Genomic DNA, 27953 nt, shown 5'->3' with positions numbered 1-27953 from the left:
CATTGGGTCAACTGGTCCTAAATTTGGCCAAATTTAAGTTGTCCCAGGATCACCCAGTGTCTGATTTTCACTATCCATATATGATTAATAGGAAGGACCGCAAGATGGCGCTGATCCAGCTGGGTTCGGTGGAAGAAGCCATCCAGGCTCTTATCGACCTCCACAACCACGACCTGGGAGAAAACCACCATCTGCGAGTGTCCTTCTCCAAATCCACCATCTAGCACCCCCTTCACTACAAACACACCCTTTCCCCATCCTCCCCATTCCAGCCCTTCTACCTTCAGCAGTCTGACTGTTTCGTTCACAGAACAAGACTGGCTGACAAACTCTTAAAAAAAATTACAGATATTCATGGGGTAGTTTTAGAGATTTCTTAGAGAAAAAAAAAGAAGAAAAAAAGCAAATAAGAGACTACTGCAGAACCTTTAGACAGTCTGAGAGTGAGTTTGGTTTACTCTCACGAAACCAGGGCTGGAGACACATGGGATATCCATGACAATGTGATGTTTCTGGGAACCTCCGTGTGGAGGAAGTAGGACTCCCTCTTTAGTCGACTGGCGAGGACTATGTTGATGTGAAACGCAAACTAACACAAGGTGAATCTTCTCAAAATGCTGAGGAAGTTTCTTCACCGCACACTTGCCGATTGCATTGGAGACTGACACCCCTGTAGCCCAATGGCCTTGTTTCCCTAGACCTAAATGAGGACGGAGTTTCCTCTGAGCCTCCCCCAAAAAACAACACCTACATTCTCATTGGCTGTTTCAATGGCGCGCCCCATCTCCTGTGAGATGTGTTGAACGCACGGTCACCGTTTGAATGTCGCTGACGTCATCATCAAGGTGCTGCTGGAAAAAAAAAATCTGTAGCGACGGCCTCGACCAATGGGCTTGTCCCTTTTCTTCAGAGTAGCATTAAAATAAGAGTGCTATGGATTCAAGAATGAGTGCATTTACAAGTCGCAGCTGTTTCGGCTTACGAACCTTTTGTTTCTCTGCACTTTGATCGATCTCAATTGAAGACAGGCACCGTGGGGAATGTTTGGCATCCTCATATCTGTTTACTGTGCAAAGATGTATAGCCAGATGGTAGGCATCTGTGAATAGATAGTGAATGGCGTGATTTTTTTTTTTTTTTCTTGTGTTATGAAAATTTTATATCGGACAGACCAGCCTCTCATGGGCTCTCTGCACTTGCAATGCTGTCAGAGAACATCTGTGTGCAACTGCACGCGTTGTCGTTGTCCAGTCGATCGGGTTCCTCTGAACCAGGGCGACCATTTTCAAACATGCACGATCATTCCGGAAAACCTACGGCCAGCTGTTAACCCTACTGAAACGCTCCAATCAGCAACGCCCAGCCTGATAGGAGGCTCCGCCTCCTCCTAAGTGAAATTCTCAATGTGAATGGTATAGCCCGTGATCTCGATGGGAAATTGATGATTTCCTCCATTCTGTTCCCCTTCTTGCTCTTAGTTGAGTCTTTTCCTTTCATTCTTCTTGTTTTCCATCTTTCCACAGAGGGGCAGAAGGTTCTGTGCTCTCTACTCTGTTCTTTCACTCCTCGGCTCTGTCCACAGGTGTGAGAGTTTGCAGCCATGGGCTCTGTAGAAACCATAGTCGAAGCCCATTGAGTCACAGCAAAAAAAAAGAGGGCGGCACTCTCTTTTGCCTTGCAGTCCCACACTAAATGCCTCTGCATCTGACCAAACCAAATATTAATGGAAAAGCGATTCTGAATGACGGAGACGCCACCTAGTTCCCAAAACCTAGTGAGCTGCTGCATAGTCAGCTGCCTTCTAAGGCAGCATCCTAATTGCCATGAAAGCCAATAAGTGACTGATTTGAACTGACTAATAGCTTAGGAGTGCACAGGAAACTCTTCGAGAGGAACTCGAACGAAGTCCTAGAGGGCCACTGTCCTGCAGAGTTTGTCTCCAACCCTAATTAAACACACCTGATCCAGCAAATCAAGGTCTTACAAGGCATACTAGAAACTTCTAGGCAGGTATGTTGAGGCAAGTTGAAGCTAAACTCTGCAGGACACCGATCCTCAAGGATCGAGTTTGGACACCCCTGACCTTGACCTAATGGAAATACCTCCAACACTCGATAATAATTGATGGAGACCATTGAAATCTTGTCAGATTTTTGGAAGCAAGCTCCAAGTATGGTTTACTCTAAAACTAGCATCTCCTCCATTGATTCCATTCAAAAATTGATACATTATGAGTTTCGAGTGGCATTTGAGGTCTCGATTGATTTTAGTTTAGTTAGATGTTAGCATGTCCAATCGTAGAAAAACACAGCACATGCCAATATTGAGCTTGTACTATGTATTATTTACCAGTATTCATTTTGTCAACAAAGATGATGAAAAATATCTGTTAACCAACATTTGTGCTGTGACTAAGACGAGACATTGGTGAGCTAAAACTAATATATATTTATGTCGCGTCATCGTTAACAAGACGAAATCAGACTAGAATGTTTCTTGAAAGCTATCGGACATTCAAAACGCATCCTATAGGCTAAGTTAACTTTCTTTCAAAATGTGCATCCCTGTCAATGGATCATAAGGGGCGTTTGCATATCTTTTCTCAGTATGAAAGACGCAGTGGACGGATAGGCTACCAAAACGTGAACTAGTGATCTGAAACAATGGTCTCAGCACCCGAAGGGTGTCGATTAACCTAATGTTAGTAAAGGCGGGACAGGTGGAATTGCGCTGTTAGAAGTGTCCAATATCAGTAGTCCAAATGTCTATTGTGTTGAATATCTCACATAAATACAGTCAGTTATGGCTTAAGTGAACGTAAACCGAATATGTGTCAGTATTACATGCATGCCTTCCATCTTAAAGGCACAGCATTCCTAATTAAATACCTATCTGTGTCATTAATGTTAACCTACTCAAAAGTGAACATTGAGTTTTTCCAAATTCAATTCTTGATTCAGATTTCTCATAAGCCAGGGGTTTTCAAACCTGTCCTGGAGCCTCCCCTGCCCTGCACATTTTGTATGTCTCCCTTATTAGGCACACCCAATTCAGGTCTTGCAGTCTCTACTAATGAGCTGATGATTTGAATCAGGTGTATTAGATGAGAGAGACAAGCAAAATGTGCAGGGCAGGGGAGGCTCCAGGACAGGTTTGAAAACCCCTGTCATAAGCTAAACTGATTTGGTCTAAAGCAGGGGTGCCCAACCCTGTTCCTGGAGATCTACCTTCCTGCAGAGTTTAGTTCCAACCCTGATCAAACACACCTGTCTGTAATTATGTTATTAAGTGCTCCTTCAGATCCTAATTAGTTGGTTCAGGTGTGTTTGATCAGGGTTAGAGCTGAAGTCTGCAGTAAGGTAGATCTCCAGGAACAGGGTTGAGCACCCTTGGTCTAAAGAGAGACTATTAGAAGTAATGACTATTTTTGTTTGAAGATTATAAAATAGCTACCAAAATAAATGTTTGACTAAACGTAATGACTTAAAGTTGACAAAAATGCAATGACCTTATGTCGACTAAAACTATGAAAGACTAAAATGTGACTATTAAGACTATTAAGCATTTTCGTCTAAATCTAAATCAAAAATGGCTGTGAAAATTAACCCTGTTCTTTATGCTTATTACAAAGATAGAGTTTGAGGTTATCATGTTGCTAAGCTAATAATGTGGTACAAGAACCCATTACTGTCTATGTTGGATGTGGCACAATGCGACCCAACCCTCCAAAGGCAAAGCACAGTAACTACACATTTGGCCAAAATTGAGTTAAGGCTTAAAATGGACTTTGTGACAACTGTTATGTCTTGTGACAAAGTCTCCTGGTTCAATTTTGTCCCGTTTCAGAGAAACGAAAGTGTCAACCTGTTTGACTAGCTGGTGTATAAACTTTAAAGGCATTTTTCTCAGTTTCAATGTTGGCGTAGTTACTGCACTTTGCCTTTGGAGGGCAATGCCCCGATCTACTTCTGACGTACTCTACTCTACTTCCGGCATCAGGACAAATAGATTTGGAACTTAGGCTTTATTTACTACATGAACACCGACAAACATCACAACTATGTGAGTGTAAAAATAAATAAATCATGCTTAATATTTGCTTGTGCTATGTATTTCTACACTCCAGGTACCGTGACATTATCTTAGTGACATGCTATAATATTCAATGAACATTTGCCTTGATTCGCCGACCATCTTGAATGAACTTCACAATGCATTCTGGGATTGCCTTATCCACAAAGAATACAAGCAATGCTGCCTTAGATTTTGGCCAAAATTAGATATCTTAGCAGGCTGGAACAGCCTTTGTGCCGGGAGCGTGCCTGTGATGCCTTAAATTGCTGTCTAAGTAGACAGCTCACTAGGTTTTGGAACATTGGTGTGCACATTCAGAAGCTGATTCTGTATACGCATTTGTTTAGTTAGTACTAGCGTATTATTACTGGTTTCACTGGGGACTGTTTAGGATATATGAAGACTCCCTTGTGCGTACAATCTGGCTTTAACATTCCAAGAAGGGTCACTGTAGACCTGTTGAGTAGCATCGAAAGGGAGCAGCTTCTTTGCCTGTGCGCTATATCCTTGAGTCACAGTTATGAAATAAATCAAGCTTCATGTTCATGCAAGGCAAGGGACAGTGACTTTTTTTTTGTCTTTGACTGATTTCACCTGAAGCGATTCGAAACCTCGCTTTCACTTCTCAAAAGAAATTGAATTTTGTTGAAGTTTACAGTCTTAAAGCAAAACTATTCAGGTCTATATATCTTAAGGATTGTCAAGATTTTTTGAGAAAAAAAAAGTTACTTATTTTTGGTAATTTGTTCTTTTTTATGGAAGAGGAAAAAAAATCAAATTTGAAACCTCATCGGGTTTTTGTACCACTATAATCATTCAAGAAATCATGGTGAAAAAAAAAAAATCATATTTACTGTGTATTTACCTAGTTTCTTATTACGTGCCTTATTATGTGTTCATAATCAAATAGGTTTTAGAAATTTTACCTAAAATATCTTATGTACTATTTTGTGGGATTGGTGAGAGGGTTGATTTATTTTGATCTTGATTTTTATTTTATGTTTTTGGTTGTGTAGCTCTTATAGATGTGCATTTTGTGGGGACTCAGTACCATGTGGTCTTAATATGATATGAGATGTAAGTTATGATGTATGGTGCTGTGAATGCTCTTATTAGAAAAGTGAACGGTGAACTCCACAATGTTCAGAGCATGCTGTGGGTCTCTATTCTCCCTCGCTAATGTGTGTGTGTGTGTGTGTGTGTGTGTGTGTGTGTGTGTGTGTGTGTGTGTGTGTGTGTGTGTGTGTGTGTGTGTGTGTGTGTGTGTGTGTGTGTGTGTGTGTGTGTGTGTGTACATATGTATGCTAGACCCGCGTACCATTGTTACATAAAGCCTTTCTAGGCCAAAAAAAAGTTCCTCGATTTCTGATATAAATATTCGCACTCAGAGACAGAGGTTGCTGTAAGCTTGCTTATTGTTCTGATTAAATAGTATGAATTTATGAGCTGTTGAGCACATCTGTGAAGTTTTTGTTCTTTTCTAAAAAAAAAAAAAAAAGGACTCCGTGACTTTTAAAGGAGCCACTCAAGTCATATCTAGAGTAGTGGTCGACCGATATATCATTTTTGTATTTTTTTTCTCAAAAGCAGGACTTTTAATTTGACAGCGCTGAGAAAGTCAGCGTTTACATGCACACAGCTCCCGTTCTCCATCTTTATCTTTATTCTATATTTAACGGTTCCAAGTTATAAATTACTATACAAAATTATACTGAAAAGTGTCATAGCGTTTGCTTTTATATTATTAGTAACAAAAGCAAATGCTAAATGGGTCAGTATCACTATAGCGTGCCTTTCAACCCTCACAATAGTCAAAAATGTTGGTGTTAATTCCCCATTTGCTTTTTGTCATGTCATAAACAGTACACTGTAAAAAAAAAATTTGTTGAGTCAAGTTAAAATAATTTGTTAACCAGCTGCCTTAAAATTTAAAATTTAAGTTGAATAAACTCAAATATCTAAGTTGATGCTTAGCACAACTTAACATTTCAAGTTAACTTAACTTAAAATTTTAAGTTAGCAAATTATTCTAACTTGACTCAACAAATAGTTTTTTACAGTGTAGAAACTCAAGTACTAAACACACATTTTTCAGAAAAATTAAGTATGGACCATTATTCGAAGCATAAACCTTAAGATATGTCCACCGTGTTATGGACATGAACATATATTACTAGTAAATACATTTTCATTACAATATTATGATGAAAATTGTATTTTCTGAAAGGTATGATGTCCCAGGGTTATTTGTTTGCTTTCAAATTATAAATACATAAAAGATTTTATATAAACCATGTGATTTAAAAGAAACTCATACAATTCGCACATGTATTTTTTTTCTTATTAGGAGAAAACTGATATTCGGATGCAGTTTTTTTGGTTGGTATGTTATTGCCCCCGCACCTTGCTATTGGATTATATAGACATGATTCAATTATTATTTTAAATATTATTTTAAAATCTCAAGACGACAGGGTGGACCAGCACATAACAGGGTGGACACATAAAGCAGAACACAGAAAGCATGACAAAATATGACAAAGAAACATTTATTCAATTTTAATAAATATATATAATTACATTAATTATATTCATTTTAGTTTTTGGGCAATATTAACTACAATCAAATGCTATGTCCACCCTGTCATGTGTACATTGTGGAAAAAACGACAGGGTGGACATTTTTAGTTTTAATTAGCACTTACAACAATCTGTGACCAGCTAAATATCCTGGTCGTTGAAGAGAATTTGGTATATTTAAACTTGCATATTTTGAAAATACTGTATTTTTAATCACTTCCGGCATATTTTAATGTCAACAGGGTGGACATGTAAAGCTTAGGAAAAGCAAGTCACTGTAAAACGTTTTCACCCTGATTCAACTTAAAAACCTAAGTTCAGCAGCTGCGTTGTTTTTAAGTTAAATCAGCTTAAAACTACAAGTCATTTTAACTTATTGCAATCAAAATGAGTTGATTTAACTTGTGTGTTTAAATGACTTAAGTTGATTTAACTTAACATTTTAAGGTAGCTGCTAAGCTGCTTACTCACCTCAGGTGTAAAATTTCCCGCCACTGAAAAGACAAAAAAATCTGTTGTCCTGATGTCACTAAAGGGGATGGCCTTTTCTTAAAGGGGCAAATTCCCCAATACAACAGGGTGGAAAACCATATAAGGAACATGGACAAGCTCTTCTTCTTTTTTTATTAATTAAAAACATAGTTTTTATTACCAAAATGGTCAATACACTTAAATTGAGTAATCTGAGGTACAAAATATTAATAGTAGAACAAAATGTAAACATTTTATGATTTGACTATATTCTATATTGAATCTCTCATTCAAATTTAATGAGCAGTGCATGGGACATAGCAAAATAGCACGCATCCTCCTACACAAAACTTAAAAAAAATCTATAACTATTAATCTATAAAATAATATAATACACTCTTTCATTCACTGTAAAAAGTTTTACCAGTTTCAACTTAAGTTTAGCAGCTGCCTTAAAATGTTAAGTTACATCAACTTAAGTCATTTCAACTCACAAGTTAAATCAACTCATTTTTTTATTGTAATAAGTTAAAATGACTTGTAGTTTTAAGCTGATTTAACTTAAAATTTTAAGCCAGCTGCTGAACTTTTTAAGTTGAATCTGGTGAAAACATTTTACAGTGTAGTCATTTTTATGTCAAGTTATCATGAGCTATTTATGTACAGGTCACCAAAAGGCACCCTACAGTGATATTGACCCATATAATACTTTATAATACTCATCTACCCTCAGCAAATACGCATTTAAGTCTGAATATGTAGTAAATTTTACTAAGCTACAGATTTATTTTTATTAAGATAAATACGTTGTTAATTTATTCATTTTAAATTTATAACATTCAGTAAATACTATGTACATTTAATTTCAGCATTTCTTCTGTGTGCACGTGTTTTGTTTTTACGTAGTATGATATCCGATTTATATCAGCCATCAAAATCGTTCGACCACTAATCTAGAAACTTGAAGGTGGCCTCTTTTTACTTTGGGCCAGTAAGTATCCACCTAGCAACCGCGTAGCAAAGCATTAAAACACTCTGAACATCTTAGCAACCATATCGCAACAATCTGGCAACCTCCCACAAACCATAACATGATGCTGTTGAGTTTTTTCTACAGGAAGGACCACTCAGAAATCGATATCTGCCAGCGTGGACTATATCACACTGTGTGATCTGCTTGATATCATCTCTGCTCTGTCATTCTAATATGATTATGAAACTCCTAATACACATGATCAGTCTAAATTTGCCTCGGAACGACCAAACAGACACCCAGAAGCCCACAGCATTCGCTCTGAGTGTTCAGGTCTGCCTTTTATTTTGCTATGGAGTGATGCTGATGTCTGAGACCTCCGCCTGTGTGTTTTGGAGTTGTATCTTATTTACTGTATCTTATAATTGATTCATTTTAGGGGTTTTGGCCTGTTTTCGTTCTTGCTCTGTTGTGATACTTTTTGTTCTTTTTTTGGGGGGTTGTTGATTTTTCTTTATTACGAGTGTGAAAACTGGTTCAAGATTGTTGTCTGTCACTCTGCCTCTTCACAACAGCAGTTCTGGGTCTGTAACGTCCACCGATGTGTGCGAGCGATCGCTAGAGGTCAGGTCCGTCAGAAGCGTTCGGGAAGGCGAAATTTCGCAGAGCGCCTGCTTCGGGCTGCGATGCTTTTTATTTATCAACAGGAGAAAAGCCAGACTCCATAAACATGTCACAGAAGTCACAAGTCGTTTTTTTTTTTTGTTTCTCCAAGCGAAACATGTTCCAACCACGTCTTGACTCAGGCAACAACGTTCCGCTGTGTTGTACGTCATTTTCTCGTCGGTATCCGCGCTCACGCGAACAGTTACACACGTGTATGGTTTTTTCCAGGTTTTTTACTGAAAAAGTCACAAATAATGCAGGACCAAAGTTTATGTGCCTTTCATCTAGCTTATTTGTAACTTATTTCCTGGCTGTATATCAGAAACCAACAAACTTCTTGTATTTACCACTTTCGATCATGTCACGTGTCCCTCCGTCTGTTCTGTTTCCCTCAGAAAGGTCAAGCCATATCCTTTCCCCGCCCCTCAAACGAAATTCATTTTGCGATTCTGAATGTGTTACCGGGCCCTTACGCTTTCAGTATTTCAAGGACTGCTCCGGATCGATCTGTAAAACGGATAAGCGGTTACACTTTTGCTGATATCGTCATCGATTCCATTAAAAAGCTTTACTCTAAAACGACAAACCATAACGACAAACCAAAGGACTTGATTGAATTGGAACTGTTATTGCTTTATTTCAATGCAGTTGACCTCTAAGATACTACTTTAAATTCTGGCCATAATGCTTTCTATTTTCTTCTCACGACTAAATTTATGGGCTATAATTATGCTAATTGAACTGTATAATTTGCATTAAAGGGAGGGGCTAGACTAAATTAGCTAACTGAGGTGTCGCTCAAGCACAGCGCACATACAGAAGTGCCTGAGTTGATCTCAGGATGCTTTGACACGCAATGAAATACCTAATTTATAGTTTTATGAATGTTTCACTACCAAAAGGAAACAAATGCTGTATATATGTGTTCCCTTGTTATTTTATTGTTTTTTTTTTCCTTAACCTGGCCAAAAAAATGGTTACGGGGAACAAGATACAAACACACCGATATGAACTGGTTTTTATATTTATGGAAACTAACATAAAAACACAATTTGTCTTCTGTATTTTGATATCATAGCAGTACCAGCTTTCATTTGTAAAGCCGTTTATGTGACTTGTGGGAATTGGGGAGAGACATGAGCGTATCCAGTTTATGAGTTTGATGTAATAAATGCAAATAGAAGATAAACTATTAAAGAAACATATTTTCTAATTTTTGCAGTGCATGATTGAGTGGAGATTTTATTTGTATTTTTTTTTTTTTGTAGAAAGCGTTTCTTTTTCTGTTGATGAATGGCTTATTATGCATACTCATTATTAGAGTTATTATTCTTATTCTTATTACCCACCCTGCTGACGTTTTTCCTAATCAACTTTAATTGTAGCATGCCTTGAATAAATGTCATGACATCTGTACTTTCCTATGTCCTCTGCGTCTTCATGTCTTTCCTTCCAGATTTGTCCTTAATTCAGCAGATTCTCCTTTCATGTTCAATGCTTGGCAAACACAGCTTTGGTTCTCCTTCAAGAGAGATTTATCTGTGTTTGTAGGAGTATTGGAATGGTTTTAACTTTCCTTTTCCTCTAACCTCTTCAGCTTATTACTAACTCCAACTCTGCTATCTGCTGCTCTGTCTAAACCTGCTCCGAATAATAGGATACTTTACAAAAAATGAAAATGTGCAGTTGCTTGCTTACCTTCAGGCCATTCGAGATGTAGGTGAATTTTTGTCTTCAGTGGAGCAATAAGATTTTTAGCTGAAACCGTGGGTCTTGGTGATTCATTAAAAAAAATGCTACACTTGGTCAATTTGAGAGTAAAAAAAAAAGCATATTAATACCCGTGGCTATTAAAGATATATCAAGAATATTTTTGAAGCGAAATTAGGTTTACAGCATCCACTAACGGTCCGGTTCTCAAGCGAATCATTCTTTTGAACCGGTTCTTTTTAGTGAATCGTTTGAACAGTTCCTGACTCGAGCAGCACAAATCTACAGGTTATTTAAACAAAACTTACTTGTGAGACCTTGAAGATGTGTGACAGTGACTCCGACTCGTAATGAGCCAAAATACCGGCGTATGTGATCCTACGATGCTGTTTTTGCCACTTATTCAGCGATCCTCCAACAGTCACTGAACTGAGGAAACAGATTCATTAATGCATGCGTGAAGTTAAAACTAGCTTACTTTACATTTTATGCTTTAGATATGTAAACCATTGCGTTTCACTTTATTATTGGCTGATTTAATTGGGTATATGTTTCGTCATTGCTTGATCACGTCGCAAACAAACTGCTGAATCAGTTTGTGGAAAAGAGGATTTCCATCTTTTGCAGGCAATGGTTTTAATTTTTTTTTTATTAAATTTAAATAAGCAAAGTACAGTTAGGACTACAGTAATACACGTGAAAACATAAGGAAGAACTGTATTACAGGTTTGCACTTTTTAGTCAGTTACCCTGATGCTCCTCAATAGCAATACTCGGATGTAAACAACATTATTTGCATGTACTACTGAATACATTGTTGTGCTAATTTATGCTGTTTAAACTTATGTTTAAAATTATAAAATGTGTGGAAACTGCTAAATCATATAGAGAAGAACTTAGTAGGCAGCAATTTAGTAGGCTAATTAACTAAACTAAAGTTAATAATCCCTGCTGAAAAAAACAGCTAAAACAGCCTAGGCTGGTTGGCTGGTCTTAGCTGGTTTAAGCTGGAAGTAGCTGGTTTTAGCTGGTTGTTTCCCAGCCTGACCAGCTAAGACCAGCCTCGCCAGCTATGACCAACTAAAGCCAGGCTGATCGACCAGCTAAAACTAGCCAACCAACCTAAGCTGGTTTTAACAGTTTTTTTTCTCACCAGGGGTTAGCCTAATATTTCACCTACCTGACTGGAAATAAGAACAAACACAAATGTTGTCAAGATTCTTGTCTTGGAAACCCTAGTGAAAAAACAAACAAACAGATAAAGCCAGCCTAGGTTGGTAGGCTGGCATTAGAGGGGATTTGGCCACTTTCCCAGCTTGGCCAGGCTGGTCAGGCTGGTCTTAGCTTGTCAGGCTGGGAAACCACCAGCTAAAGCCAGGCTGGGAGACCAGCTAAAACCAGCTGCTTCCAGCCTAAACTAGCTAAGACTAGCCAACCAACCAAGGCTGGTTTTAGCTGTTTTTTTTTTTCACCAGGGATTAGCCTAATATTTTACCTACCTGACTGGAAATGATAAGAACAAACACAATTGTTGTCAAGATTCTTGTCTTGGAAATCCTGGTTCAGTTTCCCTGGTGAAAAAAACAGCTAAAACCAGCCTAGGTTGGTCGGCTGGTTTTAGCTGGTCAACCAGCCTGGTCTTAGCTGGTTATAGCTGGTCAGCAGACTGGTATTAGAGGGGTTTTGGCCACTTTTCCAGCCTGGCCAGGCTGGTCTTAGCTTGTCAGGCTGGGAAACCACCAGCTAAAGCCAGGCTGGGAGACCAGCTAAAACCAGCTGCTTCCAGCCTAAACCAGCTAAGACCAGCCAACCGGCCTAGGCTGGTTTTAGCTGTTTTTTTTTTCACCAGAGATTAGCCTGTTATTTCACCTACCTGACTGGAAATTATAAGAACAAACACTAATGTTGTCAAGATTCTTGTCTTGGAAAACCTGGTTCAGTTTCCCTGGTGAAAAATGAGCTAAAACCAGACTAGGCTGTTAGACTGGTTTTGGTTGGTCAACCAGCCTGGTTTTGGCTGGTCATAGCTGGTCAGCAGGCTGGTTATAGAAGGGTTTTGGCCACTTTCCCAGCCTGGCCTGGCTGGTCTTAGCTCGTCAGGCTGGGAAACCACCAGCTAAAGTCAGGCTGGGAGACCAGCTAAAACCAGCTGCTTCCAGCCTAAACCAGCTAAGACCTGCCAACCAGCCTGGTTTCAGCTATTTTTTTTTTCAGCAGGGTTGGCCAGCCACAAGCGCCTTTTGTTTTTTAGACAGTTTTTTTTTTTTTTTTTTTTTGCAATCTTCTCCTTGATTTGTTAACTTTTGGCAGTCTGTAGATGTTTTTCCTGAATACGGAAGTCACGCCTGACTCTTAACCTGAAGAATGCTTTGCATTTCTGGGCCCGTATTCATAAAAAATCTTAGTGCAAAGAGTTGCTCCTAGTGACAAAATTCTAAGAAAATTCTTAGAAATGTGGGTGTTTCCTCTTAAAATTAAAGAAAAGATCCTAGTAAAGAAAAAAGTAATTCAGAAAGATTCTTAACCCTTAAAAGAGGTCTTAAGGTCCTGGGCCCGTATCCCTAAAGAATTTTTGTGCAAAAAGTGGCTCCTAGCGGCCAAATTCTAAGAAAATTCTCAGAGTCATGACATTTTCTTAGAATTTCCCCTAAAAGTGACACGAAAATCCCAGTTAATATAAAAGCTATTCCTCAAGATTCCTAGCGCTTAAAAGGGCTCCTAAGGCGAGATCTGCTAAGAGCAGGGAAGAGGACTTTTAGTGGCTTAGGAGTTCCCCTAAGCAGCTGCACAAAATGGACATTTTCTGTGTTTGTAGGATAGGTTGTAGGTTGTAGAAAAGCTGAGCCGTGTTACCCTCATTAAGACCACACTGAGTTGTAACGTTGCAATTTCTACTTCATTAAGGACAGCCCCTTGAGATAATACATCTCGTTTTCAATGGGGTCCATATGGGAGTGAAAGTACAAAATATGCCAGCTAGGATATTAATATGAGCAAATAAGACACGAATCATTATTTGAACAGGGTGTAATGAGCTTAAGTTTTCACATATTTTAGATTCTAATGTTAGGCTATAACCCCTACAGCTTACTATTCATTTTCCAGATATTTTCTTGAATGTGAAATATTATTTACAATTACAGTCTGCGTAAGATTAGAGTGTATAATTATGTTTATTGATTTGAGGGTACATCCTTTGCTCATTATCACCAAAAGTTCATTTTCATCAAACTTGTAGGATCAACCAATCACGGCTTTTGAAATGATGACTCATACCTAGCAACGGGGTCAACCACACCTCCTCACTAAGATAGGATTTTCCATCCATTCCTTGCTCAGAGTTCACTGAAAATGTTCTGGAATCACTTCTAAGCTAAAACTCCTGGCAAGGAATTTTTAGGTTAAGTTAGGAGCTCTCTGAGAGGATTCTCAGAATCTTTATGGATACGGGCCCAGATTGTTAGGAGTAGGGACGAGGACTTTTAAGAGGCTTAAGAGTTTCTTTAGCATTGGAGAACATTGACAAAACATGAGGAGGGCAATGCAATATTTTGCACACAATGCATGAGATTGATTTCATAAGATGCTACACATGAGATTGTGCAGATATAATGTTTGTGACTGAGTTTATTAGAGACATGCTAACATCTCTGACGTAGTGCAGAAATGGAAGAAATCACTAGATTTATTACATGAACTTATTTGGCAACTGGAAACAATGCAACTATGCAGCAGTAATAATTTGGGTATGTTCACAACCTTCTATAAGCAAAGAGATCACACAAACAATTACAGCACTTTCACAATCTTAATGTGCTGCTGTGCATTACTTATCAAATACATTAAATACAACATTAACAGCGTGGTAAATAAAAATATATAAACATATAAAATATATAAACTTATATAATGGGTGTGTGTGCGGTAAAACAGGAAAAATCATGCCTATAATTTCAAAGTGAAGGCTTAAACTAGACCCTACACTTAAAAGTGCTCTTTTATTTCCTTCTTGGACAACCAACCAATCACAGTCTTCAAAAGGCTGTGTCATAGCTAGCAACGGGGTCAACCCCGCCTCCACACTAAGATAAAAGTTTTTGTCTTTTCTTTACTCAGAGTTGCTCTTAGATTGATCCTGAATCACTCTTAAACTAAGACTCCCACGTAGGAATTTTTAAGCTAAATTAAAAGCTTTCTGAGAGGATTCTTAGAATCTTTAAGAATACAGGCCCTGGTCTCCAGTGTTTCTAGTCAAAGTAGCATATATTCCCAGCTGTTAATCTAATGTTAAAACTATTAAAATGTTTTTAAAAAAGCACATGGCTCTATAGCAGCATCACTTTGCAATGTCGCAATGACCGTCATTTGTCAGTACCTTACTCCTCAAAGTGTAATGAATGTGTAAATGATATAAAGCTGCCGACATAAGCTAAATTAAAAACAGATGGACGCTATTTGAAAGAGTTCCTATGGAGACCAGAACAGAAGAACATCCAATCTGACATTAGAATTCGTAATGGCGGCACTCATCCTTTACTCAGGGAAAAAGTCTATAGTGCTCCAAATGTTTTTCCTGGTCCGACTGATTACAGCCCAAAACATGACAATAATTGATCGTTTTCAGCAGCAATAATCAGCATGCTTGGTTCAGTGGCATTGTTTACGTTCAGTGCCGCCAATATGGTCGATTGATGACGTGTCATGAAAACAGTCTATAATGTTCACTTTCTTGCATGGATTGATTGTTTCACTTTACAAGACCTCAATATCTCATAATATATTTTGTGCTCCTTATTTTTTTGGCTCTCAAAGCTGTCGACTTGCATTTTATGAATCACTAAGGACCACATACGGTTTCAGCTAAAATTTTTACTGTTCCACTGAAGAGAAATGCCTGCATCTTGGATAGACTGAGGGTGAGTAAATTAACAGCACATTTTTACTTTTGGGTTAACTATCCATAACTATAACTATGGACAGAAACATATTGCATTTAAAGAAATGGTTCACTTAGAAAACTTCAGCCTTTCATTGTTTTCAAAATGTTTTGTGTTCCACAATAGAAGTCACACAGGTTTGACAGGACATGAGGGTAAATGACAGAATTGTCATTTTTGCCTGAGCTATTCCTTTAAGGCCTTTAGCAAAACTTCTTATAGTGATTTGTCATTGTGGTGAACACTTGGCAAGCCTGTTCTTTGGAACACAACCTGCTAAGAAAGTAGTGCATTATTATACCCTGATGTAACCTTTCTAAACTTGTTTACTTCCTTATATGTAAATAGCTTTTGTGATCAGGAAGTAGGCTAATGTTGAATTAGAAGCCATTAGGAAGCAGAGCACGTAAGTTAATGAGTAAACAAACACACCATAAGCTGATATTAGAAATGTATTTGTGGATGCAGTGCTCATTTTCAAAAGAGCAGAAAAATAGACAAAATTACAAAACCAAAAAATATGAATCCATATTTCTCTGTGGCATCTGGAAGTAATCAGCGACAAACATGCTTTGACTTATTTGATTGCACTGCCAAAAGTAAAGTAAAAATGTCAAACGATATCTTAACAATTAAAAATGGCATATAACACAACTGATAGCATAATGACAACAATGTAGTGTACTGTTTGAAACATTACCACTGGATACAAATATTGTCATATGGTTAAATATAATTATTTTCAATAGTAATTACATTTCAGTAGTTGTAACAATGCTACAAAGTCTTTAAACCTCTTGGCCGGTTATGAAGAAGGGGGTTCATTAGACCACTAGAGGGCAGCAGAACACACACAAAGGTAATTCCAGCCAATTAGGGAAGAAGAAATTTGATTATATAAAATTATTTATTTAAACATACACATTTACATTTTGCACAAAAACATGTGGTGTATCTGCTTATGCTTTCTGCAAACAGTTACATTCTGTGTTACACCAGTTGCATTTTAGGATTTGCCTCAATGAACTAAACTACATGAAAAAATATTAAACATGCTGTTCTTAGCTTCAACTTAAATGTCAAAACGACCTGCAGAGATGAAATCAACATAAAAAAAATTTAAAAAAAGATTATGGCTTACAGTATGCCTAGTCCATATACAGCTTTATGCGAAAGTTTAGGAAGCCTTTGCATCTGTAAAAAAATAAGAGGGATCAAACAAAAAGCATGTTATTTTTTATTTAGTACAGTCCTGAATAAGATATTTTACATAAAATATGTTTACATATTGTCCACAAGACCAAAAAATAGCTGAAATGATTAAAATAACCCCCTTCAAAAGTTCAGGAACCTGTGTGTGGTTACCTGGATGATTTACGACTGTTTTTGTTTTTTGTTTAGTGTTAGTTGTTCATGAATCCATTGTTTGTCCTGAACAGTTAAACTGAGGACTGTTTTTTCAGAAAGAATCTTTCAGGTCCTGTTTCTTGATTTTTTAATCTTTTGCATATTTGAACCCTTTCCAGCAAAGTCTGTATGATTTTCAGATCCATCTTTTCACACTGAGGACAACTGAGAGACTCAAGCAACTATTAAAAAAGGTTCAAACACTCACTGATGCTCCAGAAGGAAACATGACGCATTAATGATATATATATATATATAAAAAGTTTAGATATCTTTATTCTGTTCAAAAGTTTTCACCCCCTGGGTCTTAATGCATCATGTTTCCTTCTGGAGCATCAGTGAATGTTGAACTTTTTTTAATAGTTGTGTTAGAGTCCCTCAGTTGTCCTCAGTGTAAAAATTTGGATCTCAAATCATACAGTCGCTGCTGAAAAAGGGTTTAATTATGCAAAAGATGCTCACAAAACAAAAAAATATAGATCATAGATCATCCAGGTAACCACACACAGTATTAAGAACCAAGGGTTCCTGAGCTTTTGAAAGGGGTTATTTTAAAAATTTCAGCTATTTTTGGTCTTGTGGACAATATGTAAACATCTTTTATGAAAATCATACAGTCAAAAGTTGGCTCTTAATGCATCGTGTTTCCTTCTGGAGCATCAGTGAATGTTTGAACCTTTTTTAATAGTTGTGTTTGAGTCCCTCAGTTGTCCTCAGTGTAAAAAAAAAAAAGATGGATCTCAAAATCATACAGTCACTGCTGGAAATATGCAAAATATGCTGTAAAACTGAAGAATCTGCAGGACCTGGAGGGTTTTTCTGAAGAACAGTACTCACTGTTCAGAACAAACAAGGGAATCATGAACAACCATCACAAAACAAAAAAAACAGTCAAAGATCATCCAGGTAACCACACACAGTATTAAAAACCAAGGTTTCCCATACATTTGAAGGTTATTTTGATAATTTCAGCTATTTTTTCGTCTTGTGAACTACATGTAAATCATACAGTCAAAAGTTTTCACCCCCTGTTATTAATGCATTGTTTCCTTCTGGAGCATCAGTGAATGTTTGAACCTTTTTTAATAGTTGTGTTTGAGTCCCTCAGTTGTCCTCAGTGTGAAAAGATGGATCTTAAAATCATACAGTCACTTCTGGAAAGGGTTCAAATATGCAAAAGATGTTGGAAAACTGAAGGATCTGCAGGACCTGAAGGATTTTTCTGAAGAACAGCGCTCAGTTTAACTGTTCAGAACAAACAAGGGACTCATGAACAACTATCATTAAACCAAAAAAAACAGTCATAGATCATCCACACACAGTATTAAGAACCAAGGGTTCCCAAACTTTTGACATGGGTTATTTTAATAATTTCAGCTTTTTTTTTTTTTTGTCTTATGGACTATATGTAAACATCTTTTAAGTAAAATATCTTACTCAGGACAGTACTCAATAAAAATTAACATGCATTTTGTATGATCTCTCTGATTTTATTAAATTTATTCACATTTTCACTGTACATTAGTTTTAAACTTGGTCAATCCACTGACCATCTTAAGTGTGCATAGGCAAAATATGATCTTTTTCATATTCTCATATAAAGAAGTTTCCTATTAATGTATAAATTATGGCTGACACTGTATGTATGCTAATTTTTCACATTGGACGCTGTCAAAAGATGAAAGAAACTAGATAACACAGATGAGCTTTAATAAAATCTCACAATTTCATTTCCTTTCAGATTTCCATTTAAGATTCATTTCCTTATATTGCCTCCTCCATCTCTGTCATGCCAGTTCAGCATGTTTACTGTTAATAGACCTGCCTGTAAAGTAGCAAACAAGATTTATGTTGACTACAGGAATATAGCATGTCCAGTCCCTCATGCCAGACCTTCATCCCTGATGTTGAATCATGTTTCCGGCAACTGAAGATGAATGAGTGCTTTGGATCCATAGAGTAATGCATGGAAGACTTGCTTCTGGAAGATGAGGGCTTTAAAGCATCAAGGCCATTAAGTGCAGGTATGAGACTCTGCAGGCACATCATCATAAAACCAGTCCATGTTACTAGCGCACTATATTTCAAGTCAGAACAGACCTGAATTTAATCATTTATAAAATAGAAATGCGTTCTGAATGCAATTCATAAATACACTGACTTGAATACACCTCAGCATGTCATATTTTTTTGCATTAAAGTAATCAAAATTGACAGTAAAGACGCAAATAAATATCAGCATATTAGAATCATTTCTGAAGGATCATGATCATGATGCTAAAAAAAAATCAGCTTTAGATTACAGAAATAAATTACATTTTAAAATACATTAAAATAAAAAACAGTTATTTTAAATTGTAACAATATTTTACAATATTACTGTTTTTACTGTATTTTTAATCAAATGCAGCCTTGATGAGCACGAGAAACTTAGTGTATTTAAAAATATTTTAACAAAACTTATTGATATGTTTAATTTTATAATTAAGATTGGAATCACCATCCACTTTCATTGTATGGAAAAGAGCAGCTCAGGCATTCTTCAAAACTACTCATTTTGTATAAAAGTGTGAGTTGTTTACTTCCTTATAGGAAATTTCTTTTGCGATCAGGAAGTAGGTTAGTTTTATATTAGAGGCCATTGTACAGCAGGGAATGTAAATTATGTGTAAACACACAACATGGTGGCCTGATATTAGAGTTGATTGTGGATACAGTGCTAATTTTCAGAAGAGCAGAGATATTAATGTTAGACAAAAATAGCCCACTCATAACTTGTTGATTCATATTTCTCTGTGGTAAATGAACTGGAAGTAATTACAGAGACAAATTTACTTATTACTTATTTTTTGAATGCACTGCCAAAAATAAAGATGTTTTCACAAATGTCAAAAGGTATTTCTAAATAATGAAATATCCACTTACGAGATGGTATATAACGTAAGGGATAGCATAGTGATCATGATAACAATGTAGCATATGAAATCATGTAAATACATTGACTTGAATATAATGAAAATAGCATGATTATAATAAATGAATTAGGATTTAGATTTTTTTTTTTTTTTTGTGGAGTGTGAAGTAAAAAATGTCAGGTAACTGTCTAATGGAAGCCCCGTTTCCACCACTGAATCAAAACAACTTTTTATCTCACAATTCTGACTTTTTTTTTAAATTAATTTTACATCTCTCAATCGCAACCTTTTTTCTTAAAATTGCAAGTTTATATCCTGCAATTTTACTTTTTTTCTCAGAATTACAAGTTTATATTTTTCAATTGTGACTTTTTTTTTGGAATTAATTTTATATCTCGCAATTGCGACCTTTTTTCTTAAAATTGCGAGTTTATATCCCGCAATTGTGACTTTTTTCTCAGAATTGCAAGTTTATATCTCACAACTAACTTTTTTTCTCAAAATTGCGAGTTTATATCCCAATTGTGACTTTTTTTTCTCAGAATTTCAAGTTTATATCTCGCAATTGACTTTTTTCTCAAAATTGTGAGGTTTTTTCCCGCAGTTGTGACTGTTTTTCTCAGAATTACAGGTATATATTTAGAATTGCGAGTTTATATCTCACAATTGCGACCTTTTTTCTTAAAATTGCAAGTTTATATCCTGCAATTTTACTTTTTTTCTCAGAATTACAAGTTTATATTTTGCAATTGTGACTTTTTCACTCAAAATTGCAAGTTTATATCTCACAATTGTGACTTTTTTTGGAATTAAGTTTATATCTCGCAATTGAGACCTTTTTTCTTAAAATTGCAAGTTTATATCCAGCAATTTTACTTTTTTTCTCAGAATTGCAAGATTATATCTAACAATTGTGACTTTTTTCTCGCAATTGACTTTTTTTCTCAAAATTACAAGTTTATATCTGGCAATTGTGACTTTTTCCCTCAAAATTGCGAGTTTATATCTCAGAATTGTGACTTTTATCTTAGAATTGCAAGTTTATATCTCACAATTGTGACTCTTTTTTTGGAATTAATTTTATATCTCGCAATTGCGACCTTTTTTCTTAAAATTGCGATTTTATATCCTGCAATTTGACTTTTTTCCTCAGAATTACAAGTTTATATTTCACAATTGTGACTTTTTCACTCAAAATTGCGAGTTTATATCTCACAATTGTGATTTTTTTTTCCTCAAAATTGCAAGTTTATATCTAATAAACAGACTTTTTATTCAGAATTGCAAGTTTATATCTAACAATTGTGACTTTTTCACTCAAAATTGCGAGTTTATATTTCACAATTGTGATTTTTTTTTTTCTCAAAATTGCAAGTTTATATCTAATAAACAGACTTTTTTCTCAGAATTGCAAGTTTATATCTAACAATTGTGACTTTTTCACTCAAAATTGCGAGTTTATATCTCACAATTGTGATTTTTTTTTTTCTCAAAATTGCAAGTTTATATCTAATAAACAGACTTTTTTCTCAGAATTGCAAGTTTATATCTAACAATTGTGACTTTTTTTCGCGGAATTGAGTTTAGATCTCGCACTTATGACTTTTTCCCTCAAAATTGTGAGATTGTGTCTCGCAACTGACTTTAAACTTAGAATTGCGAGTTTATATCTCGTAACTGTGACTTTCTTCCTCAAAATTGAGTTTATATTTCGCAATTGTGACTTTTTTCCTCAAAATTTTGTTTATTTTATTGTCTCCGAATTACGAGTTTAAATCTCTTAAATGTGTTAGAATTGCGAATTTATATCTCGCACTCAGAAATGCAAGTTTATATCGCACAGTTGTGACTTTTTTTCTTGGAATTGAGTTTATATCTCGCAATTGTGATTTTTTTTTCTCAAAATTGCAAGTTTATATCTAATAAACAGACTTTTTTCTCAGAATTGCAAGTTTATATCTAACAATTGTGACTTTTTCACTCAAAATTGCGAGTTTATATCTCACAATTGTGATTTTTTTTTCCTCAAAATTGCAAGTTTATATCTAATAAACAGACTTTTTTCTCAGAATTGCAAGTTTATATCTAACAATTGTGAGTTTATATCTCACAATTGTGATTTTTTTTCTCAAAATTGCAAGTTTATATCTAATAAACAGACTTTTTTCTCAGAATTGCAAGTTTATATCTAACAATTGTGACTTTTTTCACGGAATTGAGTTTAGATCTCGCAATTATGACTTTTACCCTCAAAATTGTGAGATTGTGTCTCGCAACTGACTTTTAACTTAGAATTGCGAGTTTATATCTCGCAATTGTGACTTTTTTCCTCAAAATTTAGTTTATTTTATTGTCTCCGAATTACGAGTTTAAATCTCTTAAATGTGTTAGAATTGCGAATTTATATCTCGCACTCAGAAATGCAAGTCTATATCGCACAGTTGTGACTTTTTTTCTTGGAATTGAGTTTATATCTCGCAATTGCGACCTTTTTTCTTAAAATTGCAAGTTTATATCCTGCAATTTTACTTTTTTTCTCAGAATTGCAAGATTATATCTAACAATTGTGACTTTTTTTCTCGGAATTGAGTTTAGATCTCGCAATTGTAACTTTTTCCCTCAAAATTGCGAGTTTATACACTATTCAGGGCTCAACTGTTAAATTCTATAAAATTTGGAATCCCATCATAAATACCTTTGACTCTTTAACCTCACTAGATTCTGACTGAGTTTTGTTAGTATGTGAATATACTTTTATATGTATAATTGTTTTTGGTTAATTTAGTTGTTGTTAATTTTTTTTTCCTCTCTTATTTGAAAAATGTCATTATATACATTTCATATTTTTGTAAATATATAGTATGTATAGTATATACAATTTCATTATAATCCTCCTGAGGGGTTTATGGGTAGGGAAGTAAGTGGGCATAGGGGAAAAAAACACTGTTTTTCTCACTGTACTGTTTTGTGTTACATCTGTCTATAATAAAAAAATCACTATAAAAAAAATGCGAGTTTATATCTCACAACTGACTTTTATATACTAACTTTTTATATCTCACAATTGTGACTTTTTTTGGGAATTAATTTTATATCTCGCAATTGCGACCTTTTTTCTTAAAATTGCGAGTTTATATCCTGCAATTTTACTTTTTTTTCTCAGAATTACAAGTTTATATTTCACAATTGTGACTTTTTCACTCAAAATTGCGAGTTTATATCTAATAAACAGACCTTTTTCTCAGAATTGCAAGTTTATATCTAACAATTGTGACTTTTTTTTTGCGGAATTGAGTTCTCGCAATTATGACTTTTTCCTCAAAATTGTGAGATTGTGTCTCGCAACTGACTTTTAACTTAGAATTGCGAATTTATATCTCGCAACTGTGACTTTCTTCCTCAAAATTGAGTTTATATCTCGCAATTGTGACTTTTTTCCTCAAAATTTAGTTTATTTTATTGTCTCCGAATTACGAGTTTAATCTCTGATTAAATCTTAAATGTGTTAGAATTGCGAATTTATATCTCGCACTCAGAAATGCAAGTTTATATCGCACAGTTGTGACTTTTTTCTCAGAATTGAGTTTATATCTCGCAATTGTGATTTTTTTTCTTAAAATTTTATCAATAAAATTTTATCAGAATTGATAATTAAAAAGAAATTAAATTGAAACATAGTAATAAATTACATTTCATTGAAATACATTTCAAGTAAATTATATATTTTAAATTAAATAAGTACATTTAAAAAAAAAATTCTATGACTTTTTTTCTCAGAATTACAATTTAATATCTCACAATTGTGACTTTTTTTCTTAAAATTGCGAGATTATATCTCACAATTGTGATTTTTTTCTTTCTCTAAACTTAGTTTATATCCTGCAGTTGTGACTTTTTCCCTAAAAATTGCGAGTTTATATCTCGCAACTGACTTTTTACTTAGAATTGTGAATTTATATCTCGCAATTGTGACTTTTTCCTCAAAAGTGCAAGTTTATAGCTCGCAATTGTGACTTTTCTCAGTATATAGCGTATTTGTCGCTATTGTGACGTTTTTCTCAGAATTGCTCATTTAAATCTCGCTATTTTTTCTCTCAGAATTGTGTGTTTATATCCCGCAATTTTTACTTTTTCTCAAAACTGTGAGCTCATGTCTCGAAATTTTGACTATAATTCACAATCACAGGCAAAACAGGTCATTTGTGGGTGAGCCATTCCTTCAGTGTGAGTTCTTGGGTGAATGGTACACTCCAAGTCAATCATTACCATATATAATTTATAATTAGAGTGGAAATTATTGCAAGATTCTGCCTGCAATGAGATCCTTTAATCCGCCGATCAGAAGAGTCTGTACGGCCGCCAGTCATGCGTTGTTCAGCTGATAGCGTGTGCAGCTGCAGGAGACGCGAGCTGTAAAAGAGCAGTCTTATCTGACACAAGCCATCCAGCCCTAATTACAGTGACACATTGCTACAGCAGATGGCTCAGTGGGACTGCCAGTGTCCAACACGTACACACATGCCAGCTCAGATTTCTCACTCCCCGGTGGAGACAGTCGCTAGATGAGACAAAGATACCTCTATGTGTGTGTGTGTGTGTGTGTGTGTGTGTGTGTGTGTGTGTGTGTGTGTGTGTGAAAGATGGACGCCACACCCAGATTGCATTACCTCTGCCTCCGTCTGAAGCCTCACCTGCTCTTATCCGCACTGAGATCCAAACACAGGCATTCAGAGACAGTAGCGTAATAGCGGCAATGTGCAGCAGTATATGACACTTAAGGGAAAAAATGAGATCAATGCAACAAGGAATTCGGACACTAACAGTTAGTTTACAAACACTGACTTGTTTTGTCCAAACAGACACCTTGAACTAGATTAGTCACAAAATCAGACTGTTGCAAAACAAAAAGCACATTATGTCAGCAAAAAGGTCAATTAAAAAAAGAAATTAAAAAATATGTATTTCTTTAATTAATATTTTAATTTTACAAATTTCATATGTTCTTTATATGCATTTAGAGAGTTGAAAAATAAAAAAAACACATTTTATCAGTAAAAAGGTCAATTTAAAAAGAAATAAAAATAAATTCCGTAATTTTTGGAAATTAATAAATATATTTTATAAATTTCACATGTATTTTATATGTATTTTATAGCAGCAGAAAAGTAAATAAATTTTAGATAGATAATTAAAAAGAAATTAAATTGAAACATAAATTACATTTCATTGAAATACATTTCAAGTAAATTGTATAGTTTAAATTAAATAAGTACATTTTAAAAAAATTCTATGTACTTTTTATGTATTTTGTATTAGCAAAAAATGATAGATAGATAGATAGATAGATAGATAGATAGATAGATAGATAGATAGATAGATAGATAGATAGATAAAAAATTAATTAAATGTCAACATTTCAATAAATTACATTCCATAATTAGTAAATTATATATACAATATATATATATATATATATATATATATATATATATATATATATATATATATATATATATATATTATGATTTTTTAATTAATAAGTACATTTTACAAATTTTCTATGTATTTTATATCAACAAAAAAGTAATTAAATAAACTAAATATATATAAATTGTTACGTCTCCCTAATTTTGGCATCTAGGGGTTTGGGAGGTAACATCAAAAATTAAATTGTTAAGATCAAGCTAAGTACTTTTCTCTGCTTTGGACGTGTGGGTGTGTGTAACTCAGGCAATCGAATTCAGAATTCTACATTTAGTAAGATTTTCTGGTATGCACTTTTACATAGCTCCCAATAAGGGTAACATTAATAATATAAACAATAAACCCAGGATACCTTCAAAACCCAACAATGATCTATTTACAAATTATATACAAAAGAAACAAAAACAAAAACAAAAGCGAGGGACAAGAGCGGTGCTAAAAGAAAGAAAATAATAAAACATAAACCCTCTAACTAGCATCAAACCAAAACTAAACTAAACAAAGAAAATAACATCTTCAGCGTAAAACGCCACTAACTACTCTGACTCACAAACATAAATACAAAGATTGGCATCTGCTCAATAATTAGTGTGTCTAGACAACTTTACCCTGCGTGAAGTAAGATGTAAGTCATGTGACATGCTGAGCTGGTCCCATCACTATGTGTCGAGGTAGGACGTGAACAAATAAACCGAGAGCCGAGTCACGGTACAAACACGTCCAAATGATTAACCAGGAGCAAAGTTCAAACACACGATAATTCAAATTCAACAAAAATAACAACAAAACGGGAGCGAAAGAATCACTCCTCCCGATCTCGCGTCACATCCGAGTCTTTATACGCACCCATTAACGTCTGATTGGTCCTTCAGGTGTTATGCAGGATTGATGATTGACAGAAGCGTGGTCCAACCACAGGTCCTGTGAAATGATAGGGGGGGAGAGAAAAAAAAAAAAAACTCTCCCAAACCAATACAGGACGTAACACCCCCATTCTTAAAAACAAACATATACCCATGTTTGATAGAACCAACCAAAACAATAGACGCTATTCCTTAGATTCATGACAAAGCATCTGCCACTACATTATCTCTACCCTTCTTATACCGAATCTCGAGATTGTACTCCTGAAAAACAAGAAACCACCTCATCAATCTCTGATTCTGATTACGCATACGGGCAATAAAGGTTAACGGGTTGTGATCGGTGTAAACGATTACAGGACAAGTAGAAGAGCCCACATAAACCTCAAAGTGTTGAACTGCTAACAACAAGGCCAAGGCTTCCTTCTCTATTGTTGAATAATTCCTTTGACTTCCACTGAACTTTTTAGAAAAGTAACAAATGGGGTGATCAATTCCATCCTTATCCTCCTGTAGGAGTACTGCGCCAGCTCCCACATCACTCGCGTCCACCTCCAATTTAAACACCACTGAAAAATTTGGAGCAGCCAGGACAGGCTCACTACATAACAACACTTTAATATTGTTAAATGCCATTTGGCATGCAGAAGTCCAAACAAACGGTTCTGAAGGACTAAGCAAAGTTGTTAATGGAGTAGCGACTGATGAAAAATTGCGACAAAAACACTGATAATAACCCGACATACCTAAAAATCTACGCAACTCGCGTCGGGTTTTAGGCACAGGAAATTCATTTATTGCTACGATTTTTGCCATTACCGAGCGTACCTGACCATACCCCACCTGTTTACCTAGATAGGTCACTGTAGCCTTACCAATTTCACACTTAGCCAAATTCAACGTTAATGTAGCTTCCTGTAAACGCTTAAAAACGGTTTCTAGAAGCGTTATGTGCTCAGACCAACTCTGTGAGTAAATCACTAGGTCATCAAGGTAAGCATTACAATTTGGAATGTCGGCAAGAACTAAGTTAACCAACCTCTGAAAAGTGGCTGCGGCATTTCTTAAGCCAAACGCCATAACTTTGTATTGCAGGAAACAGTCTGGTGTTACGAAAGCTGAAATTTCAGAGGCTCTGGGAGTTAACGGAACTTGCCAATATCCTTTTAGCAAATCTAATTTACTCACGAATCTGGCAGAACCCACGCTGTCCACACAGTCCTCCATTCTTGGCATTGGGAAGCAGTCAGGAACCGTTACCGCATTAACACGTCTGTAATCAGTACAAAAGCGTGCTGTACCATCTGACTTTTGTACTAAAAGGCATGGTGAACTCCATGAACTAACACTAGGACTGGCCAAACCCTTCTCCAACAGATACTGAACTTCTTTCTTCATTACAGCTCTTTTAGCAGAGTTAACTCTATAAGGGTGCTGTTTGATTGGGTGGGCATCACCTACATCGATGTCATGTTGTAAAACATTTGTAAGTGTAGGCACATCACCCAATATAGAAGAAGTTTAACCACTTCCTTCTTCTGATCAGCATTGAGATGTGCTAAGAAACTTGACAAATTGGCTAAAGTTTCAGAATTAGTCAATCTCACAGACAACAATGGAGCATCAGTCTCCATTGAGCCATCAGAATCATCTCTGGTATGATACGCTTGCAACATGTTGACATGACATACCCATTTTTGACGTTTCCTGTCTGGCGTACTTAACACGTAATCGGTCTCTCCCCGCTTCTCCAAGATCTTATAGAGACCCGAGAAATGTGCCATTAGCGCCGATCCAGGAACAGGAAGCAAAACCAGCACATGGTCGCCCACTGCAAAAGACCTATTTACAGCAGATTTATCATACCACCTTT

The 27953-nt window shown here is 35.7% G+C and overlaps 1 protein-coding gene across 3 annotated transcripts in view; it reads left to right on the top strand.

Annotated features, from left to right (window-relative positions):
- ptbp3 (polypyrimidine tract binding protein 3) overlaps positions 1–2961 on the top strand; it is a 36361-nt gene extending 33400 nt beyond the window's left edge. For all 3 annotated transcript variants that reach the window (XM_073829139.1, XM_073829137.1, XM_073829138.1), the window contains one exon: positions 92–2961. In XM_073829139.1, the coding sequence (XP_073685240.1) occupies positions 92–224 (133 nt within the window). In that variant the 3' untranslated portion in view covers positions 225–2961. The remainder of the gene's footprint in view (positions 1–91) is intronic.
- The last annotated feature ends 24992 nt before the right edge of the window (positions 2962–27953 follow it).

This window comes from Garra rufa, chromosome 23, assembly GCF_049309525.1.
Source record: "Garra rufa chromosome 23, GarRuf1.0, whole genome shotgun sequence".
NCBI lineage: Eukaryota > Metazoa > Chordata > Actinopteri > Cypriniformes > Cyprinidae > Garra > Garra rufa.
Note: the sequence above shows the minus strand (reverse complement) of the source record. Positions and strands in the feature narration are given on the sequence as shown.